We start from the raw sequence: 21,558 nt of genomic DNA, 5'->3' as shown, positions 1-21,558 counted from the left end.
ATGTTTTTTTGTTTAAGCACAAGCAAAGTAATAGCAGCCAACAGGGGAGTAACTGCTGACCCCAAACTGGCCCCCTTTTTAAAGCTGGATGCACAAACCCGCAACTTTTGTACGAACACTGCGGTCAGGGAAACCGTGGCAGTGACATCGGAACTCAGGAAAGAAAAGAAGATGGAATGACAGCGTCACTGAAAGGTGTGGCACTGAGACCAAGCTTAGCTTATTTCTACACCGCCGTCCACGCGCATCTCGGGTGAATCTTAAAGTGCCACTGCACCCGTAACCCTCCCCCCCCCCCGTTTTTTTTTGTTGTTTTATTAAATATACATTCTTTACAGCTGACTGAAGCAATTGGTACCTAAACCGTTAAATGTACAAAAAAAGGAAAGCTGGAGAATTCGGCTAGGATCTGGCACGAGAGAAGCTCCCAAGTTCTTTAGTAGCTCTCCGGTTTAAGGCGTCCGCCGTCGCCCTCGCTGACGAAGCGCTTGCGCCCTCTGTAGGGGGAAGGAAGCAAAAATCATCACAGTGCTTCATTTATTTTTGTCTTCCAAGGACTAAAGTGCAAAAGTGTTGAGGCACATGCTGGTAATGGGAACTACTTTCAAATGTTTCACAATTCAGAAGATGTCACACAAGGGGCGCCGGTGACCTTCCTTCCTACAAACCGGCTCGAGAAAAAACCTAAAGGACAGCACTGATGCCGGTAGACCTGGTCTGACCAGACTGACCACGAAGCAGCTGAACCATAACCCACCGATAAGGACACAGGTCCTTCACACTTTTGTCAATGATCCCAGCGCTGAAGCTCTTCTCAACAAACTGCTCCAGCACAGAGTAGGCACATGGCACGTCGATGTTAATTTCTGCGATGTCACTGTAAACTCTCTCAAATCCCTGGAAAATGATGATACAATAAAATAAAAACAAAAATACAAGTTGTGCAACGCAAAGATTTAAAATGTGTTTCATCCTAGAAGCACCAGGGGGCGCCATTACCCTTCTTGTTTGGTCCACAGTGATAATGGAGGACTCACAGAGGAATTTCAGCAACTGCAGCACCATTTTTAATGTCTTTTCCCCTTTGGACTCCAGAACCATGACTATTGCCTAATTTTAAAGACAGGCAGTATGAGAACTGTGTTAATCATGTTTGATATTTATATACATGAGAATGACAGGCTACACAGTCACAATCGCTTGCTACTAGCATAAAAGTTATCATTCATCAGCTCAGAGCAGACAAAGCACAGAAATGTCTGCCGTACCTCATAGACAAACTCATGGTGGAAGTGTGGCACCTCCAGCTCTCTCAGACACCTCTCTGCCTCCACCACGTCACCCGACAACACGTACTCCTTCAGCAGGAGGTTAACCTGCGACAGGACCAGGCAGAATGATTCCGCAACGGCTCGCAAAACCGTTCAGTGCAACACAGAGGACTGATAAATGAAACTCGGCTTTCGAGCGCGAGTCACGTAAACAACACAGGGACTAAATCAGCTGCCATTTATCTACTGACTACTAATCTCGCTCTGGATCAGCACTAGGCACAAGCTTGGGGACACCCCAGGTAGGATGCCAGTCCATCGCACTGCACACAAATGCAGTAAATCTACAGGCAATTTATAAAGGCGCAATGGCATATTTTTGGATCTTGCGAGGAAACTGCAGTACCTAGAAGAAATCTGGGGTTATATTTTCCAAAAGGTCCCATTACCGACTTATGGAGTTGGAAGCGTTCAGGTGCCTGGGTACAGTTATGTAAACTGTTAGCATTCTTAGCAACACACCCCTGTATGACGGGGAGAACATTCAAGCTTCACACCAACCTGAATCCAAACCCCTAACATCTGAGTCCTTGTATCGATTAGCAATATGCTCAGATCATTGAGGAATTGTGTCCTCACCTCCCTGACGAGCTGCGTGACAGGACGTTGGCCCCCACCGCTTCCCCACAGGTTCTCTATGCGTCGGCCCCCCCTGTTCATTTTCAGCAACACGGCTGCCCTGTCCAGCGCCGCCCTGTCAATCAATCAGCCAATCAGCGATCAGCCACCCCCCCCCCCCACGATCATGTGACTGACCCCACAAACAAGCAACGGCAGATAACACGACATTGAGTATCCCCACAACCGACACGATATGAGAACGTTCCGGAAATGAATATGCAGTCAGTGACGGGTTACAAAACTAGACCCGAAGAGCCATGGAGATGGGCAGAAAGGGATAAGGGATACCTGGCGTGTTCACAGTCCACTTTGCCTTTGTAACTGTCAATGTAGCTCTTGGACAGGATTTGGTCCTTGACGGCTCGAGCGATGAACTGGCCCACAAGCTGCAAGAGAAGGAAAAGAGCCGGTAAATAGTATTCACTTACACACCAGGGTTACCTCGAAATGCAAACAGTCATACAAACACCGGCCCGTGACTGAATTCAAGGAGTACCACTCAACACCGATGGGATGCTCAGAATTTTAAATCAGAGACAGAATTCAGTAGCACTGCAGTGACATTTCATGCACCCTCCATAAAATGCGAAAGGGAGGGAGGTGTTTAAACAACCCTTTCACAGATGGTGTGAAATGGCGTGCGTGTTTGTTTGCATGGCTATTCTCCTGCTACAATTCAGGCAGAAGGAGGCTGGCCTCGTGCTCCAGTGAGGAACAAAGCCTGCCCTCGGTGACCATTGTTTGAACCGTTTGAAAGCGCCACAGCACTTTTTCATCGCCCGGGGACTCGGATAGCCACGTCGAGCTAGCTGGCTGATGACGCACGGACAATGGTGGCAGCCCTTGTGCCCCTACGAATGAAAGAGAATCGCTGAGAACTCGTCTCTAACCAGGGTGCCGGGCGTTAACGGGGAGATGGCCAACCGTTGGCACATCACCAAGCGCTCATCCCCATAGCCACAAGTGCTAACGACCAGCTCCTCTGACCCTCAAGCCCTTCCCTTTGCCTTCCTTCCCCCGGCCGCTAACCTGTGGGGCATCCGGCGTGTCCAGCACAAGGTCGGGCAGCTCCCTGAGCAGCCCGTCGAAGGCGTGCTCCACGTCGGCGAGCGTCAACACGCGGCCACACAGTGCTGCCAGCAGCTGGGATGTCAGCTCGCGGTGGCTGGCCTTGGCTTCCAGGGCCAGGGACACAGCCAGTGTGGGCACGCCGCTCCGCATTGGGCCCAGGTTCAACTCACCCAGCAGCTCCTGGGGGGGGATGGCCGACCGAGGTCAGTCAGCTATCAACCCTGGCTCTAGTGTTGACAAGGTCCTTGAGCCAGCAAACTAAACAGCAACTAAACCCCGGTCAAAACTATAGAGATCTGGATACTCACTAGAATGTTCTACCTGGTGGAAAACAGTCAACCGCTCAACCCTCCAGGAAACTCAGGGCATGAAGAGATTTTGTATCTTTTATTGCATTTATTTGTGCTACTGGCCAAAAGTTCCTTTGTGTCTTAAAGGGACGAGGGGTAATTAAATTCAGCGATGATTATGCTATAGAGATGCACCTGCCCGTCAACTCCTGCCATTCGGCGTAGCCGGGCGAGGTCGGCGGGAAACTCACCGCGACTTCGTTCGTGTCCCCATGCTCAAAGTACTCCTGCACGATGGGGGTGACAGTCTTCTCGAAGTCCTGCTCGTCCAACGGGAGGACCACGGTTTCATACACACAGTTCTCCTGCAGAGGATGGGTCACAGGAGCCACTGCTGACGGTTCGCTAACGTTGCGGCAGCATTCGCTTTCAAATAGATTAAGCCTCCATAAAATGTTCAAGCAATTTTCTCAAGGAGACGGGCCGCTATATCAGCAGGCCTGCTTTGGTATTCCTCATAACCCACGTCAAATTACCATCAATGTTCCACCCTAAGCCCTCAAGCTCTCCCAAGCTATAGGCTGCTTTCATTCCATCTCAGTGCACAAGTACTAATCCTGAAAGCTGCAGCGTTAGGAACAGGGAGCAAGATGCACACGCATGTCTGAAACTAACAGTGACGCCTTCCTCTGACATGCATGCAATACCTGATCTTCATCGTAATTGGGGTCCTTGACGTCGACTTCTTCATAATCGTACACCTCCCCAGGAGGTCCCCAAACTCCCTTCCCCCCGGCGCCACCTGTGAACGACACAAGGAGACTCAGCCCTTCAGTCCAACAGTGAGGACAGCGCCAGAAAGGCCACGCCCCTCCCACCTGACGGCCCATGGCCGAAATTGCCTCTGGGGTTTGGATTTTGCATATTCTGCTACTTTGTCATGCTCAGCCTGTCTTGCGTGTCTCCTTCTAAAAATACACATGTGCACTAAATATTACATGTGAATCTATGACAGTTTTGGTGGTTTTCAGATGAGACGATTAGACCTCCTTTTGAAGACCGTTTCAGAGCAGAACTGGGGGAAAAAAAAAAAAGTCTAGACCGATGTATTAATTGGGTTCTTGGACACTACAGACAATAGGTCAATATTTCTCTATCCCCTAGTTTAGCGAGCATAAAGACACAAACACAGAAACAGGATTTTTTAATACACCTTCACAGTGCCACTGCTTGATCCCTTAAACTCATTAATAGCTAGATGAAGATGAAGACGTTAGCTGTGTTCATGGGAACCAATCACTGAACAGCAGCAAAACTCTAGAACCTCAAACCAGAAAGCTGATTTGTCTGCAAAATGTTCAGTGTGCGTCTGACAGCACAAAGAACCTATCAAAAGTTAGAACAAGGAAATCCATCACAGCCTCCTTCTAGGTAAACAAAATCAGAAAACGCCCATTGCGACAAGCCAGCATTTAGTGAATACATCGCACACAGAAGTCTGTATACTAAAATAATCAAACAATTCATTTACTCTGTCAAATCCCACCCAGAGGAACAGAAAGCTCACTTTACTGGTCTGTGCTTACGCAACAAGAGTTACGAAACCCATCAGATAAACTTCAGCCATTTTCCAAAAGCGGCTCTGAAGTACCCAACAGCGCACCTTACGCTGTAGAGGCACATCGCACTTCGCTTAAGAACCTCCCTCAAGCAGGTCGCTAAACAAACATTAGGCTGGAGCACCAATCATGCCATTTTCTGTATTTCAGTCCCGTCAGGGCTGCAGCTTTCAGGGCTGATTGTCCATTTGCTGCCTTGGTAGTGTCCCCTCCCTCACCCCCCTCACCCCCCCCATCATTCAGACATACCTGCACCACAGGCTAATCTGCACCACAGAAGAAACCAATCCTCCACTGGCACAAAGTCCAGGGAGTGTTATTAAAGCACCTCTTACATAAGCAGCGAGTTTCATAGCCTAGGAATGAAAGCAAAGCGGCCAGGATAACCAGCTCCCAGCTCCACACCTCAGCTGCCGTCGTTCAGGGTGTCAGAGACCCAGCAACATCACGAGAACATCAGGCGGAACAATTCCAACCGCAAAGAAACATCTCACCTTCTAAACTCAAACCACAAAGTGATGGAGCTGCCTGTTTTCACAACTTACAGCATTACAATCCCCTTTCCAAAAAAAAAAAAAAAGACACTGCGCAAAATGTAAATAAAAACAGAATTTGAATCACTGGATTCTGTTATTCTGTTTTATTTACATTTTAGACAGCGTCCCAACTTTTCTGGAAAGGGCTGTAATCACACAATTCGGTTCTTTATGACGCAAAAGTCACCCTTCAGTTCACACACTAAAATGTACGTTAGGAGGTGGAGACTGATCCGCACGAGGTGCTCGGGTTCCTTTCACAGCTTATTTGCGTCATAAATCTCACTTAGCAACAGTCCCAATGTCAGCTGGACCACATGTAAACAAACAACAGGCATCCCTGACGAACTGGGGGGGGTCCTGAACCTCGGCAGCATGTTGCTGATGTGACAGAATCTAAGTGGGGCCCCCTGTCAAGCGCCGTGTTACATGACTGGCTAATGACTGAGCTTAATCTGACAGGAGGCGGAGCCGAAAGCCTTTTCGACCGCCGACACGTACAAATAAAAAGCATGTACCCTTTTTTGGCAGGCCCCTCCCTTTGCCCAGTCGAGACTTCCTGTCCAGCAGCTTGCTCTTGGGGCTGGTGGGGGGGACCTGGAGGCCACGGACGCTGTCGCCGTTGTCGCTCAGGGAATCGCCCCGGCCAGAATCCCTGGATGAGTTCTTCCTCAGCCGGCGCTTGGCCTTGGCTTTCACCCTGACCTCATGGATGCTGGGCGCAGACATCCAGTTGCCATTGACCTCATTGTCCACCGGCCTGGATCCCGCCTTCTCCTCTTCCCCAGACAGGAAGGAGTCGCTCAAATTGTCTACCTCTATGGGGGAGGGGGGTCAAAACGAAACAGCCCCACAATTTTAAAAAGAGGAGACAAAAATCCCCTAATATCCCCTAAAGAATGATAGAATTCCTAGGCCACCCTGTTAGCAGTACAGATGGAGAGAACGTTTATCAACTGATAATACTGGACTGACAAACAAACAGTAAGATGACTTGATTGGCCTTGAATAAAGATAAAATAACACCATGTTACAATTTTTTATAAAGCTTTTCCTTAGATTTTATTTATGATGTGTCTATATAAAGTTGGACATTGTATCAATGATGCTCATTAAAAACTAAAATCACATATATACAGACAATATACACACTAGCTGCATGAATTCGTCATTACAGACGTGTAAAAAGTACGCGCTACATACACAATGCCGAAGAAGCAGCAACAACATAACATAAACAGAACAAAAACTGAGCTAACCAGAATTAAATTTTCGCTTAAATACTGAATAATTTATTGATAATAACAAAATACGTCATAATTACTTTCAAGTTCTCAGATTAAACCTTTTATGGCTTTTGAAAAGATTACATTTTACAGCGTGGGAGAGGGGGGAAGAAAGGAATCGTCCTTTTCTTTTTCCTTTTCAATGAGGTACTATCGTATGCCGTTCCTCACACGTAAGAAGTTCATGTCTACCCTAAGCCTCCGTTTCCTGATTCCCATCATTAGGTGGATATGTGTTCCTGAATTTCAGACACCATGTACATTGGACCACCTCGCAGACATTAGTAAATAAAATTAAATTTTAAAGCGACTCTCACGGCTAACACGGTTAACTTACCCACGGGGTTAGAGTTAAGCCATGCCTCGCATTCGGTTGCCATGGTTTTTATTCGGCTGAGAAAAGCGTGCAATGTAGAAAATTAAAAAAATATATATATCCCGTGACCTATCAAACACAAAAGTAGGATTTCAGGAAATTGTCAAACTTCATTCAAATGAAACAGAGTCAACAACGGCAAAGCGAAAACTTCAATAACATGCCCGTGCATGCCAAGCAAGGTGCCCACATCTCGCATCCCCGCCCCCTCCTAACTCGCCTTTAACTACTTATTTGAATTTCTATTTTTAAATACGGCCAGGCAGAAAGCTTGCTGCGTGCATTGTATCCTCTTCATACAAAAGTATTTTGGGGAAAAAAATATGTATGTGTATTTAAATCTCAGAAAACGCATGTTAATAACGCGGACGATAAATAATATATGCAGAAACTTCGATCATTAGCATGTTAGCCGTTTAACTAATAAAAAGCCAGTTTCATAGCTAAAGTTAGCCTGCAATCTGCGATCGATACTGCAGCCCAAAGCCATATTTTTCATAAATATGTACAGATAAAACAATGCTCTGCGCTATTTTTAATGCACTTAAACACATAAAACCCGTTCGCTTTAAAGATGCGCAAATAAACTACCTTAGAATCAATCTCACACAGAAACCACCAACCTGATAACTTCTAGTGCAAACTGCGGAGTTAAAGGGTCGCTGTTGTTGTTTTTGTATTCTCTGCCCAGCAACACTGTCACATGGCACTTGACGCCATTTCTTATTGGCCGAACGTCTGGAGGCGGATGAGCGGAGAAGCCAATGGGCAAGACCGTATAAGCTTCCATATATTGTCGTGGAGACATATTGCGATGTGAGAAATTCTGCCATCTATGTTGGAGGTTGTGCAACTGCAGCATTACGTAATGGGAAATAAAAAAACCCACAGTGTGAATGTTTGGGGAAATGTATTAAAACAGAATTAGATGTAGACTAGACAAATGACTTTTGAACGTCACTCAAAAGTTATAAATGCAGGCATGACTAAGTAATTTGGATGCTCAAATTTTGCATTTTAACGGGAAAATTTTAAAAGACGAATAATATATCGGAATGCTGCCCGATGTTCACGCACCAAATGATAACTGCGAAGTCTACTATTTGGAAACATCTGTCCACTCTGAGATATAAACCAATATTCACATTCCTTTTCAGTGAGTGTCAATGGATACGGCATCATTTCCAATAAGCCAATCAAAATGCAAAATCATGCAAGCTGACAGCGACTGTAGTCTTATTATGAGGATTGACTTTATAAATATTTTCGTCACGAATTAAATAATATATTACATTCACATGATTGCATTCACTGTTATCAACTAAACCGGCATCTTTTCATTACTCCTAAAATCATGGAGTGAAGTATTATCAAAATTGGAAAACCGCATCAGACTTCATTGTACTACGTAAACATGACTATTAAAGAAAACCTTTAACATTGCCACCATTTAATCTTCGGAAGACCCAGCTGTTGTAATTCGCAAAATGGAGACATTACAAAGCTCTAGTTACAAAGAAAAGATAATACAAGCAAAATATAATGGCAAATAAACAAATAAGGCAAGATGATTTCAGTGTGTGCCATAAGGGGATGTTAATAGTTATAATCCTTTTTCCTGCGGCAAAGATGAATATCGTCACTCTTTTATGCGAATCTATTCATCTGAGTTTGTTCATTGATTGGTTCAGTTCACAGATACCCTCGAATATTTTTTCGCTCTGAGGGCGCACATTTAATTAATGATATTTGATGTAAATCCAATAATATTATGCACGCCGTCGCTTTCATACAGCCGTACTTCAGTCCACCAGCAGGTGGCGAACGCGGATGGTGAACTAAACGAACGACGAATCTCTCATTGAACAGGGGAGCGCAGTGGCCAAGATCATTGCGTTGATTGAGAAGATTGGACCCATTTTGTACTGCAGTTTGGGCCGTAGTTATTGACTTCCATTGTACTTTGTCCTCACATATCCTGAATACAATTTTTACTTGTTCAGCTTTATAATTGAACTCATACTAGTAAGTCAAGTCAAGTAAGAACTCCTATTGTAGTAAGAACTCCTATTGTAGATATCTGCAAATATATTTTGAGTAGCAAGAATTCCAGGCCCACATATCCATAATTGAGTTTTTACTAGTAAAACACAGTGTAGCGGACAGTACAGGCAGCTGAGAAGGTCATCTGGGAGCCTCTACTTCCTCTGAGGGACATTTACCACAACCGCTGCTCTCGCAGGGCCAGTAAAATCATGGAAGACCAATTCTACCTACTACATGGACTTTTGCCGTCTGCTAAACAGTATCGAAGCATGCGTGCCGGTTCTGCCGGACTGTGTGACAGCTTCATACTACACGCCATCAGAATTCTTAACGCATATTCACGTTAAAATCTCTGCGTAGCCACATGCCATTCTAATGCACCACCTCGCTATGTACTTCACAATATTTTCATCGTGTCAATGGCACATGCCCTTTGTCTACTATTACTACTACTAAACATGCACAGCTACGCTCTGTTAATGATAACTCTATCCTTACTCAAAGGCTGCCAAGTCACTCTGTGTAGTATGTATGGTCACATTTCGTCTCACCTACAGTGTATAACATGACGTATTAGCACTCAACCAACGCTGCTATGTTTTCCTTGTGTGCAATAATTGATATCTGGTATGCTGCTTGGTGGTTCTCTAACACTTACATTAAGCTAGTTATATTTAAATATGTATAAAATACCTCAGTACCCAATTGCCCCATATTGTTTCACTGTTTGGTACAGTTTTTGTCCTTGTTGCTGACTGTATTTTGCTATATGTCAATGTATGTTGTACAATTGCAGCGTGGTACATGGAAAATTGTTGTCTCATCTCACTATGTGCATGAACACAGCTGCTGATGACAATGAAGTAACCTTGAATCTTGAACGGGAACGTCTGTGAAGGAATAGGCTTTATTTTAAACCGTTTAAACAGCTGACAAGGGTTGAAATGAACGCAACAGAAATGCAGAACTGAAGACAAATGAAACATCCGTATTTTGCTTAAGCAACAGTTTATTTTAGAAAGGACATTTTCTATCATTATGTCAAAACTGACTTCTGAAAAAGCAAATTAAAAACTTGTAAAGTATAGAATTTAATTAAAAAACAACTCGCCATGGCTCATTGGTCTTGGATCCTAATTGTGGCTTCAGATGCGAGAGCTCCAGCATTTAAATCCTGGACGAGTTCTGAATTTCTACCACGCCAAAGCAGTTTGCTAGAAACATCTTAAGACTCACCCATGGGCTTTCTGTACTCGTTGACTGTTGCATTGAAATGGTTCCACTGAGTGCTCTACTGCACTTTTCACTCAGATAGCTCCTAATAGATTCTCTACATGTCATTTGAATAGCATTTTAAGTATTAGATTCGATAAATTATCTGCCTCACTTGTCTGTTGATTTTGACACAAATGTTTGCTGAAGAAATAAATTTAATGTAAGAGTGAAGTGTTTTACCTTTGTGACTGTTTTATATTCCTCTGTAGCACAGAAAAAGACAAGTTAAAGTATACTCTTCTTAAATGTTTTATTAAACTTTTATTTAAGAATGTCTCAAAATATTCAACAATTAAATTACAACCCATATAATTACGGGTGTAATGGTTTTCACAGTATATAAAACAGAAAGATGTTAGAATTCAGTGTTCATCACCTCTTTCCATCACACAAATGATTTCACTTTTTTTTTATTACAAACATGGTCCAGTTCAAGTATGTCTCCAGTCACAGCATTTTAATAGTTATCTTGTCAGCATGTCATAAATCTCTGACCTGGTAATGATTGCATTTCTTGTTTCATTATTCACAATATGGACACAGCAAAATACATTGCATCATATTTTGGGTAAAACTAAAAAGTAATCTTATCTTCCCTTGTGTCAGATCTGTTAGATTAGTTTCGGTTAGTTTTTCTGTGGCATTTTTGGTTAATACAGTTTGCTCAGTACCCATAATGCATCACTGCATTCTAAAAGCTAACCGATTGTTAAGTTTGTACACTTGCAACAGGGCAGAGCCACCTGCTGAAGTGAAGCTGAGATGTAGAGTCTGATGTGGAACTGAGACCTGCTTTATCTGTGATACACTGGTCATTCGCACACTTCGCAGACAAGGAATACTAGCAGTGATTAAATGGCCGCTTGGTACCTGTGTAACAACAGGAAAGTGAAACAGTCAGGCCTGTTGTGAATGTCACACTGACACCTGCTCGCTTACCACTGGGTTGCCTCGGGTCGATTCCCCTGATATTTGGCATTTACGTCACTGCCAAGAGGGAAAGGGTTTGCACCCTGCAGCATGGAGTGGGCTATTCCTGGAGAGACTGAATTCTAGAGGATCTACGGCTGACCCATTTAATGGAGCGAACAACAGCGTCACTGCAGACTACAGAGCATTCTACACATTCTGTACATGAGCACCTTGTCTGAGCCAAATCTTAGCAAGTTTTGCTTCATATTTATGGCACAGAAATGTCAAGAACATTTTCTATTCAACTTGCCTTTGAAATGATATTCCAATTAAACAAATTTATAAATAATAAATACAATTCAAATACATTCTGCAAATTATAAAATAAGCTCAACAGTAGTATTTTTGCACCACTGGTATGATTAAACATCTTCAAAACAACTAGAAAAATAAAACTGACAGAAAACTGGCTGCACTTTGCTGCACAAACTCTGAAATTCCGAAGAAGCAGAAGTTTAATTTAATGTCAGTCTCACTTGTGTGCAGCCTGACGCCCTCAGTGACTCCTCCCGGGAAAGGAGGCCGATGACCACAGAAGACACACGTCATAAATTCCGTCACACATTATGTACAAAGCAAAAACGTTATAGTGCATTTGCATGTTCTGCCACTGAGGCCCCAGCAGAAAATGCTTTGCAGACCAGCTAAAAAACCCTGAAATTTGCAGGATTTCTCCAGCTAAAGGGCGGTGGTTCCTTTAGGCACTTGGTACGAGTCACTCCATATAGGGACTACCTATAAATTCTTGGACTTTCGCAGGTTACATATATGTTGATTTGGACAAAAAGTGTATTGGATTTTGGGTTAGCAGATTAACGTTAATCTGCAGTACCATTCACAAGTCCGAAATGTACGGTATGTTCAGTTATGGGCAGATCACCCACCGTAGGTGAATGGGTCACTCTCGTGTTTGGGCAAATCTTTTTTCAACTGAGACTGAGTGCGGAAATGTGACGTTTGAGCAGAGCCTTGGCGCCTTAGGCGTGTTCCGCTGGCATCCAGACACAGCTTAGCATGTTCTGTAACTGGTTTCACTGGCAGAGCCTTGCCGCCCCTCCACGACATGTCTGCCGGGTTTAGGGTGGGTTCGTGTTTGTGCTCGGTAAGCTCTCCTCGGCTAGCTGAGACAGATATTTCTGTTAGGAAAAAAGAGCAGAGATCATCAGACAGTGTGTAGCATGGTTTGTGAATCATGAATAAGCTGTGAACAGAAATTGAGGCATGCTTCTTCGGTCAAGTGCAGAATCCAAAATGGGGAAATGAAACTGTCATGATTTGTTAAAAGCAAAGCACGAAGCAGAGACCCCTTTATGACGCTGATTAAGCAGACTGTTTCCCACCAATCCCTATGTGCGTGAAACAGTCCATGGATGCGCTCATTCTGGGATTAGGGGCTCTGACCCTGAACAAGGGGCTGTATGAAGCAATATGGTGCTCTGTAACCAGGCTTGGCCTGGTCTGATGGACAGCACATCTGTTTTTGAGCATTTTGCCTGGGAATGCCACCCATGAGATGCAGGGTAGACCTCGCCCCCAGGGTTTCAGCTGTGCCAGGACTGAGCCGGGTGAGTGGGGGTGCTGGCGGTCTGGGTGGCGGGGGCGTAACACTGCCTGGATAGTAGGGGGCAACTTAATACTGCTCAATGCATAAAATACTCATGCCTGTCACATGGTCAGGAGGATAGGGGGGTCAGCAGAGGCTGCTGAACTGCAATCCAGCCCCCCCAAGGGTGCAAGGTAGGCAATGCTGGAGAAGGGAAACAGAGGTGGAAAGTTCCGGTCCAGAAGAAAGTACAAATCCAGACCAAGATTTTGTTTCAACCCACCAGCTGAATGTAAAGAATCACATTCACAAAGTGTTCAGCTGGTTGGCTGAAACAAAATCTTGGTCTGGATTTGTACTTTGTGGACCTGAACTTTCCATCTCTGAAGGCAAACATTCTGCAAGCTCAAAGTAGCAGCCCACAGCATCTCAGTGGTCAGAAGCTGGACCAGGTTCTTCCAGGAACATCATATTCTTTGTCCTTTGGACCCCATGGCAGAATCAGATATTGTTGTGACTCTTGTCCAGCAGGTAATAGCTGGCAGCCAAGTTTAGCTAACAGGTTAGTAAGTGACCTCTCCATCGTGTGCTTTGTTTTAACATAGAGTAACAAGTGTTGACATAACTGGGATGATTTTTCTTTCCTGCTGGCATAACAATGGTGATAAGCTTTTATGTCGTAACTAATAAATGTTCCACATTAATTTAACCCGTCAAGCCGTAAGCTATTTCACTACTTTGAACTGGCTCCAGACAATGTCTATAAAAACAAACGGCAGCAGAAGGTGCAAAGTACAACCCTGCTACCGAGCGGTTTGACCAGAATATTCTAAAACCTTATCAAGACCCAATTCTGCAACAAAGGGGTCGTGTCATGTTTAAATAAAGCACAAAAGCTTTTTGTGAAGTGACACATGTCACGGCTTGAAATTGCCAGTAGCTATGCAATGCCCTCTTCTGCAATTTGAGATCTTTAACAATGCAAAATAAGCATGTGGACAAAGAGACAGGGTGAACTGGCCATTCTGTGTGCTAAAATATGAAGCTCACTAACTCACCGAGCATCCTCACTCTAAAGTAACACCAATATGCCTTTACAGGAATGCTGCTCCTGAGAGAACCCTGCAGAAACCCCCAGGACAGTGAAAGTGCGCTGGCCCACATGGACGGTCCCCAGGGGCCCCACCTGCAGGTTCCTGTAGTGCACGGTGCTCCTGCAGTGGGACGTCCTGGCGGTCTCCTCGCTCGTATAGAACAGGTCGCAGAGCTTGCAGTAAAAGCCACTCTGGGGCACGATGAATTCCACCCCTGAGAACACGATCAAGCTTATCAACCGACATTCACAGCACAGCTTACAGTGCGACTCGGCACTCAAAACGAGCATTTTAAACTGTAAATTTAAAAAATTTGCTAAATGAAACTCCCCAGAAGACAAAGGTTGATGGTCTAAGGGTATGATTTGTGCCTCTGGATTGAAATCCCAGATGAGCCCAACATTTCTCCTCCATTATATCTGGTCTGTACATTTACACCAGAAATTATTTTACTGGAACCATCTCTCTCTTCTGGAGACACCTGAATTGACTCATTCTACCATGTTTTCACTGATATTGTTGTCTATGCCCATGAAATGGCTTTACTTGGACGGTATACATCATTTGAGGTAGTGTGTGACTCTGCAAGCTAAAGCAATGGAATTTCATCTTTAAAGTTAATGTCATGACCAGACACCGGCCAGTTGTAAATGTATGCCTGACACGCAAGTGAAAACAGGTGACTTTAAAATGCACAACCTTCTCGGTGACACCAGAGGCTCCGAAACCATGCAGCAAAAATAGGCAGACAATTCCCAGGGGACGGCCAGCTGTGCCGCTGTCCTCGCTACGGCCCTTTAAACCAGCCCTTACGTAATACGCTGCCTTTCCAGCCCTGCTGATCAGACCAGACGGGCTGAGCAGGCGCTAAATTGCAGTTTGCTCACCCAACGGGATGCTGCGCTCGCCCAAAACCTTGTCATGCTCCCACGTGGCCAAAGGCACCGATTTGACTCCATCATCTGTCGGGCTTTGGGACGGGTTCTGCAACTCTGAAATGTAATTATTTTGAAGGGTTGCATCTATTTCAAGCACAGTAAATGTAACTTAAGATGTAAAATGTGGGAAAGCAGTATAATGACTTCTATAATAGGGTTGTTTTCTCCAAGAATACCTTTCTTGGGCTTCTCTCCTGATGTGTCCTCCTTGCGTGGAGCCTCGTTGTTTGCCTCCAGGGTAATAGGCGCCGGCGTCTCCGCTGCCCTGCTGCTGAGCGTGTGTGTAGACTGGGTGGCCTCACTCCCGCCCTGGGGACCAGCAGGGTCCTGTGGAGGCTCAGCCTCAGGTACGTCTGTGTCCGTGCAGCTGCTTGTCTCTTGGGAGGCTACCTGGAGCTCCAGGCTGGGTTCTGGGTCAGACTGCCCCATGGTCCCCGAGTCAGGGGGAGAGTCTTTGGTGCCCGTGCTGGCATCAGACGGTGGCATCCCTGTTATCTCCTGTGATGGTGCCGTCCCGCTCTCCTGAGTCGTCTCATTGGGGACCCTCCCTTTCTCGGGACACTCAGAAGAAGTGCAGTGGGATGCTTCTGGGTCGGCCTCGACCTTGGCCTCCTCCTGAAGGTCCGGGAGGTCAGGTTCCACCATGCCATCGTCTTCTTCTTCACCCACCTCGTCAACGGTCACCAGCTCCTCCATGTTCCTCGGGTACCAGGACTCCTCTTCGTCCTTCTCCTCATCTCCACTCTCCCACTGCTCCACCTGTGGCGCACAAAGTGTCAGGAGTCACATACTGACATCCTCCGGTTCAGCTTTCAGGACAGGCCAGGGAACCGTAACTCGGCAAATAACTGAAACTGGTGTTTCACTAAAATATCCTGGCGTGTAAATCTGCTACATCAGCTTATAACTAAGAGCAAGCAGGAGAATAACAAAATGCAAGCATGCCTAATCGTTTGGTGGCCAAAGGTTGTGAATTAATAATGATGTTATAATTCATAACAGCTATTAACAGAGAGGAATACAAGACGACTTTCATGTACATTCAAGGAATGACTATACAATGGTCACTGAATTGATAATGTCAGGCGTCCGATATTCATGACCCTGTATAAATGGCATTGTTGACTGACCGAAAGACCAACCAGAGCCTGCTTACAGGTCCCCACCCCCTGCTGGTTAGAAAACCACAGGCGGTAAATACAAAGTTCTCAATACCAGAACACACTGTTGTAGGGTTAGTGTTTAAGGACAGCACACTGTCATCTCAATGGGCATTTTACGCAAACGAGTGCAGGGGGAGCTGCGTGGAGTGGAGCACCTGGCTCTCTCTGTCCCGTTCACTTGTCGGGTGTGGCGACGATGGTGCTGCATCCTTTTGCCGAGTCTCTGTCACTTCCTGAAAGGGGTCCATCATTAATGTTATATCAGGTAATTGTTTAGAAAGCCAAGCCTCTCTGTACTGGCCACACCTGTCATTTCATATGAACATCAGTCGCTCTGTACCATGTATTATGCATATCATATTTTTCTTTCCATTGTATATTATATATTGTTTGTAAAATCTGATGACACTGTATTATACATGAGTATTCTGCATATGATACATTGTAATAAAGTCCAAGTGCGTACTTGGCTTTCTGCCTCCTTGTCGTCGCCTCTCACTTCCTGCCTGCGATGAGCCTTCTTGCTCCTCCCCTTTGTTGGTGATGCTGGTTTCCTGTCCTCCGGTATCCGTGGTGCCGGTGGATCCTCCACCTGCTCCACCTCCACGTGTCGTGACGTCCTGTAATGCTCCGAGGAGTCTTTTCTTTTTGACTTGGCTTCGTGACGTTCGTAGTGCACCCGCTGGAGCTTATCTGGCTTATATGCCAGTTCCTTCTTGTAAAAGTCCTCCTCCTTGCTTCTGTATGATGAGAAGGGTAAGCCCTGAGGGCTACCCCTACCCCTGGTGTAGCGATCTCTGCCCCCCCTCAGGCCGTCAACCCACTCCTCTGCCGACCTGGGGCTCATCCTGTCTGTCAGCTTAAGGTATGGCTTCCTCCTGTCGCAGTGTCTGCCGTTCGGCCTGTCGTCGTCACCGTTCCTCCAGCACGCCTCCTCGCGCTCGTCCTCCCGCATCGCTTGCGAAGACCAGTCCCAGGAGCCCCGCCGGGGGCCCAAGTTGCTGTTCCAGTCCCCGCGGCAGGCCGCGCCTGGCGGGCTGTGTGTTGAGCTGCATGAGGTAAAGCTGGGGCTGTGGGAACGTGGGCTCAGAGAACGACTGACGGGGCTGCGTGACCTGGCGCGCTCCGCTGGGTAACTGGGGGGACATCCGAGCGGCGCATTAGAGCCGGGTGTGATGCAGACAACGCGCTGCATTTGACAATTGCGATGCTAGTTGTCAACACATTTAAGCAAAGACACATCCTGCTAATGGAGGGAAAGCCCTGCACTGCAGGACACTGATCCTGAGGTATCGATCACTGCCAGGCAGTTGTTACTGCTTCATCATGTTAGTAACAGCGGCCTGCACACATACGGAATGTAAACCACAGCACAAAATTAAATCATTCATTCTGGCGCATGACAGATGCCAGATTGTTCATAGACTGCTTTTGGGCCTCTCACTAATGGTATAAAACAAAGTTGTATATTCTGCAAACAGGCCTACACATTGCAAATAAACTGTAGCACCTGAACAGAAAATCCAAAAAAATGTTTTAAAACGCAGTGTAGAAGAATGATTAAATCACATGTTTTGGTATGAAACGCTACAGCAATTTTTATTCTTACCGGTCAATCTGCTGCATCTCATCTCTTTCCCTCTGAGAATTAATATCTTGAATAATGGATTCCACGTCCTTCCCTGGTTTCTGGAAAGCAAATCATGAAACCTGCAGAGAATCTGAATCCTGCGTGAAATGAAGGTCGCAGCTGAATGCCACGCCATCCCACACCAAGCTTACCTTCAGCTGAAGCTCCTTGTATCGCTTCGACATTCGGATGAGAAGCTTCTGGTCATTGATCATTGCTGGCTGCAGCTGGTAGTACTTCACCATCGCCTGTGCAGCCTCAATGTAAGCCATTTCCAAAAAGGCCTGTGGTGAAAAAGCACATGCAGATCAGTTTTGGTATGAGGATACAGCGTTCCTCAAACTTTCCCAAATGAATAAAATCTCAAATAATACCTCAAAGAATTGCAACAAATGATGTGCTAGAACATAACTAGTCCAAATACATAACTAATGCCTTACCACTTGACTATCTAACACAAACAAAAGTTAATATTAAAAAGGCAAGCAGTCTAAACCCGGAAATGGATAGTTCAGGTCCAGAAAGTGAAAATCCAGTTCAAGATTTTGTTTCAACCAACCAGTTGAGTATAAAAAGTTACAGTCAGAGAGTACTCAACTGATTGGCTGGAAAAAAAAACTCTTGGTCTGGGATTTTGCTTTCTGGACCTGAACTATCCATTTCCGGGAATATCCATTTGCCTAAAACTAGTCCGTAATGCCAGGAGACAAGTGAAAACCACCTGGTGAGTAGACCGCATGAGGATGTAATTGGTAACTTTGCCAAATGGAAGACCCAGGTTGATGACATCATTTTCTGTGCAGCTGCCCTCTGGCAAGTTACAGATATGAACCACTCGACCCGGGGTGGTCTTCCTAAGGGGGAACTAAGGGAAAAACACAGATGCAAGGCAGTGTTACAGACACAATGTACCAACACTGATTTACAACAAAACACCCTTCTTTGTGCTACAAGAAAGAAAGCCTACTTTCTGAACAGGTAGATAAAATCAGAACATGGCAGGAAAAGCCCTGCTGCACATTATCAGCTCTTCTCTGTATCTATTTCACACCATCTGCACATGACTGTTTCCGAGCAGATAACTGGTATGATTCCAGCATGACACAAGATATCAAGGAAGACGTTGACGTGCAAAGCCGTATTCGGCTGCCGGGCTAATTCTACTGGAGGTCGCAGCATCTATTCGTCAGACTGTGAAAACTGGTTAAGACGGCGTTCTCTTTGAGAATAGAACACCACGTTCTCATGCTCGTTGTCTCCAGTGACACTTGGGCCTGAGCATGATGTGATCCTACAAGGTTAAAACAACCTAAGTGTGGTTCGGTAGACACTTGTGGTGGGAATTCGATAGCACAGTATATTAGGATAGAATGAAGTAAAGGAATTTCAGCAGTAACCCCAGACAAGCGACATTTCACATGAAAAGTCACTCGTGGTGATCATTTGTCTGGTCCACATTACACACGACCTGTCACTTAAAGTAAGACTGATGTTCTTGTTTCCACAGAAATGCTTGCACCTCGCTGCCATCCAAGCAGGCTGACAGACTGTGACATCTGCAGGACAGTCCCAGACCACATGGTTAAGGGTCAGCACAGAGGGTCGGCTCCTACTGGTATTTCTGAGGAGAAAACGCAGCTCTACTTGACAGACTTAAGGCACCTGTAGGGAAAGTCACTGTCACGCCAGCATAGTTTGTGTGTCATCGAATTTAAGCCCATTAAATAAAGCATGAGGTTTGGGCCCTTGGGCCAAAAGTGACACTTTGTGTTTATAGTATGCCCTACAAAATGTTTAGCAAACTCCTGGGGAAGCACGCTGTCTGAGAGAAGTACAGTGGCTGTCCCATAAAGCATCTAAAGGCTGCCCTTCATACTTCGTACACGAGATGCAGTTAATCAGCCCACACTTACATGTTATTACTGTGTGAAATGGTTCACCACCACGCTAATCCTCCAAAGCCTAATTGCTTGGCTGCAATACCTCATTTGACGGCCTTTGGCACGCGAGCCAGCCTTATCGCTTTCAGATATGAAAGTGATAATTCTATTGCCACCCCATACCAGTGCAACCCGCTAATAGAAGATCCAGGAAAGGTCATTCTTGGCCCGGCTCGACAAACACAGAAATAGATTCGCAGCAGGATGTTCGTGACTCTGAAACTTAAGAAGAGCAGGCGTCTTTCGCGACACCGTCTTTGTCCAGTTAAACCTCTCCTCATTTAATGGCTTCCTTCGAACCGTATGGAGGAAGAATCACATTGCGGCGACGGGCACTGCTGACAGAACCGAGGACGTGACCTTGGCACCAACTGGACCACAGAATGAAACCAAGGGAAATCACAGAGGAAGCTGAGCAGGGTGCTCTCAGGGGGATATAGATGCAGCTCTGACTCATTAAAGTACGCAGGGCAGCACACTGCTTCTTTGTCCACTGCACTATGCAGTGTTATTGCACCAAGACAATACTCAGTATTCAGATAACTGTATACTGCATGTGGGTAGAAGGGTGCGGGGGGTAATAAAATATCTTGGCCATCCAACTAAAGCACATACTGTAGGTACTGCAAGAATGTGACTTTTATTTACAAGATATTATTATCAAATATTACAGAAACAGAATTTCTATATAATTCAAATTTCTCATCAGTATTACGGTTGCCTTGTGAACAATATGTAATATTTCACCAATTTAATCATGCATCTTTATCTGAACATAATCTGGAAACGTAATCCACAAAATACTCTTTGCTTGTGGCTCTAGGCTATTGACAGATGCATATTATAATATGCATATTAGAATACAACCAGAATAATGATGCTTTTCATCACTAAATCAGGTGTCATATTTCTAAATAATCATATGCTGCTCTTTTCCCAAACATTGAGACACTTCCGTTGTCTAAAGGGAGTCTGATCTAAGCAAATCAGCATGTGCGAACATAAACAAAAATACACAAGGATATTTTGGGATGGATCCATTTTTAATCTGCTCTCTCTGTGTGATCATATAGGGATCTTCTTGGGATCATCTTGTTTCTGTAAAGTCTATGCTTTACACAAAACGACAGTGCAGCCACTGCCCTCCGTGTATGTTATCTCAGGTAAACCTGTGTGTTTATGAAGCCCGAAGGTAAGCCAAAATTACAGCCAATGAAATCCATTCAGAAATGAAAACTTTTTTGACGAAAAATGTTTTAATACAAATTCAGTCTAAATGCCAGCAGGAACATCCAGACCACATACCACAGTCGCTTAGGTAAGAGCCACCTGTTAATTGACCAGACAGCCTTACTGAAGGCTAGTCAAACATAACGTGACCAGCGAAGCTGTCAAAGCTGAAGGGTCCTATCCGAAAGCATTCCAGTTTGTTTACTCAGTGCTGACTACAGGTCTTAGAGCTCATCAGACACGAGTGGAATGGATTTCTACAGATTGCATTACTGCTCTAGATCAGAAACATAACTCCTGCACTTTCAGCCCCCCCCCCCTTCCTTTTCAAGTGCAACATGGGGTCTTACCATAGGTCTACTGCTATTCAGGCTAATTTAATCACTTTGTACTGAAATTTTAAGCTCAGGACAAATAACATAATAGGTTTCACAATTAGTTAATTTAGCTCTTTCACAAAAGTCACCATTTGGCCAGAGTCTTTACATGAAAACTAATACATAAAAACACCACACTACAAAAGTATACAGGAACTAAGGGCACAGACTTGTGTAAGTATATGATGTCATAAAGAGGCAGTAAAGTGAACACCTGTTG

At 45.1% G+C, this 21,558-nt stretch overlaps 2 protein-coding genes across 7 annotated transcripts in view; both read right to left on the bottom strand.

Annotated features, from left to right (window-relative positions):
- Positions 1-54: 54 nt before the first annotated feature.
- On the bottom strand, positions 55-7,816 carry pdcd4b (programmed cell death 4b). 2 transcript variants are annotated; one of them, XM_048986621.1, is made up of 12 exons: positions 7,754-7,816; positions 7,092-7,199; positions 5,987-6,286; positions 4,021-4,115; positions 3,565-3,678; positions 2,982-3,203; positions 2,241-2,338; positions 1,911-2,025; positions 1,269-1,376; positions 1,000-1,110; positions 758-897; positions 55-497 (listed from the first exon to the last, which is right to left on the bottom strand). In XM_048986621.1, exons 2-12 carry the CDS (start codon positions 7,132-7,134, stop codon positions 437-439), a joined length of 1,407 nt encoding a protein of 468 aa, XP_048842578.1. In that variant the 5' UTR covers positions 7,135-7,199; positions 7,754-7,816; the 3' UTR covers positions 55-436. The 2 variants fall into 2 exon arrangements, with proteins under 2 accessions (XP_048842578.1, XP_048842577.1); XM_048986620.1 differs by having other exon boundaries at positions 7,722-7,800.
- Positions 7,817-10,684: 2,868 nt separating this feature from the next.
- The window catches only part of rbm20 (RNA binding motif protein 20), a 49,095-nt gene continuing 38,221 nt past the window's right edge, over positions 10,685-21,558 (bottom strand). For all 5 annotated transcript variants that reach the window (XM_048987244.1, XM_048987242.1, XM_048987241.1 and 2 more), the window contains exons 6-14: positions 18,513-18,656; positions 17,944-18,075; positions 17,771-17,850; positions 16,628-17,297; positions 16,317-16,394; positions 15,175-15,757; positions 14,948-15,052; positions 14,153-14,274; positions 10,685-12,559 (exon numbers count right to left, since the gene is read on the bottom strand). In XM_048987244.1, the coding sequence (XP_048843201.1) occupies positions 12,500-12,559; positions 14,153-14,274; positions 14,948-15,052; positions 15,175-15,757; positions 16,317-16,394; positions 16,628-17,297; positions 17,771-17,850; positions 17,944-18,075; positions 18,513-18,656 (1,974 nt within the window). In that variant the 3' untranslated portion in view covers positions 10,685-12,499. The remainder of the gene's footprint in view (positions 12,560-14,152; positions 14,275-14,947; positions 15,053-15,174; positions 15,758-16,316; positions 16,395-16,627; positions 17,298-17,770; positions 17,851-17,943; positions 18,076-18,512; positions 18,657-21,558) is intronic.

The sequence above is a fragment of the Brienomyrus brachyistius genome, chromosome 20 (assembly GCF_023856365.1).
Source record: "Brienomyrus brachyistius isolate T26 chromosome 20, BBRACH_0.4, whole genome shotgun sequence".
Classification (NCBI taxonomy): Eukaryota; Metazoa; Chordata; class Actinopteri; order Osteoglossiformes; family Mormyridae; genus Brienomyrus; species Brienomyrus brachyistius.
This window is presented reverse-complemented; position numbering and strand designations above follow the sequence as displayed.

Coding starts and splice junctions, on each gene's coding strand:
- pdcd4b (XM_048986621.1), bottom strand. CDS start 7,134: ATGGCAACCGAATGCGAGGCATGGCTTAACTCTAACCCCGTGG. Junction 4,116..5,986: donor GAGGGGCCTGCCAAAAAAGG/GTACATGCTTTT, acceptor TGTCGTTCACAG/GTGGCGCCGGGGGGAAGGGA. Junction 898..999: donor CTGTGGACCAAACAAGAAGG/GTAATGGCGCCC, acceptor ATCATTTTCCAG/GGATTTGAGAGAGTTTACAG.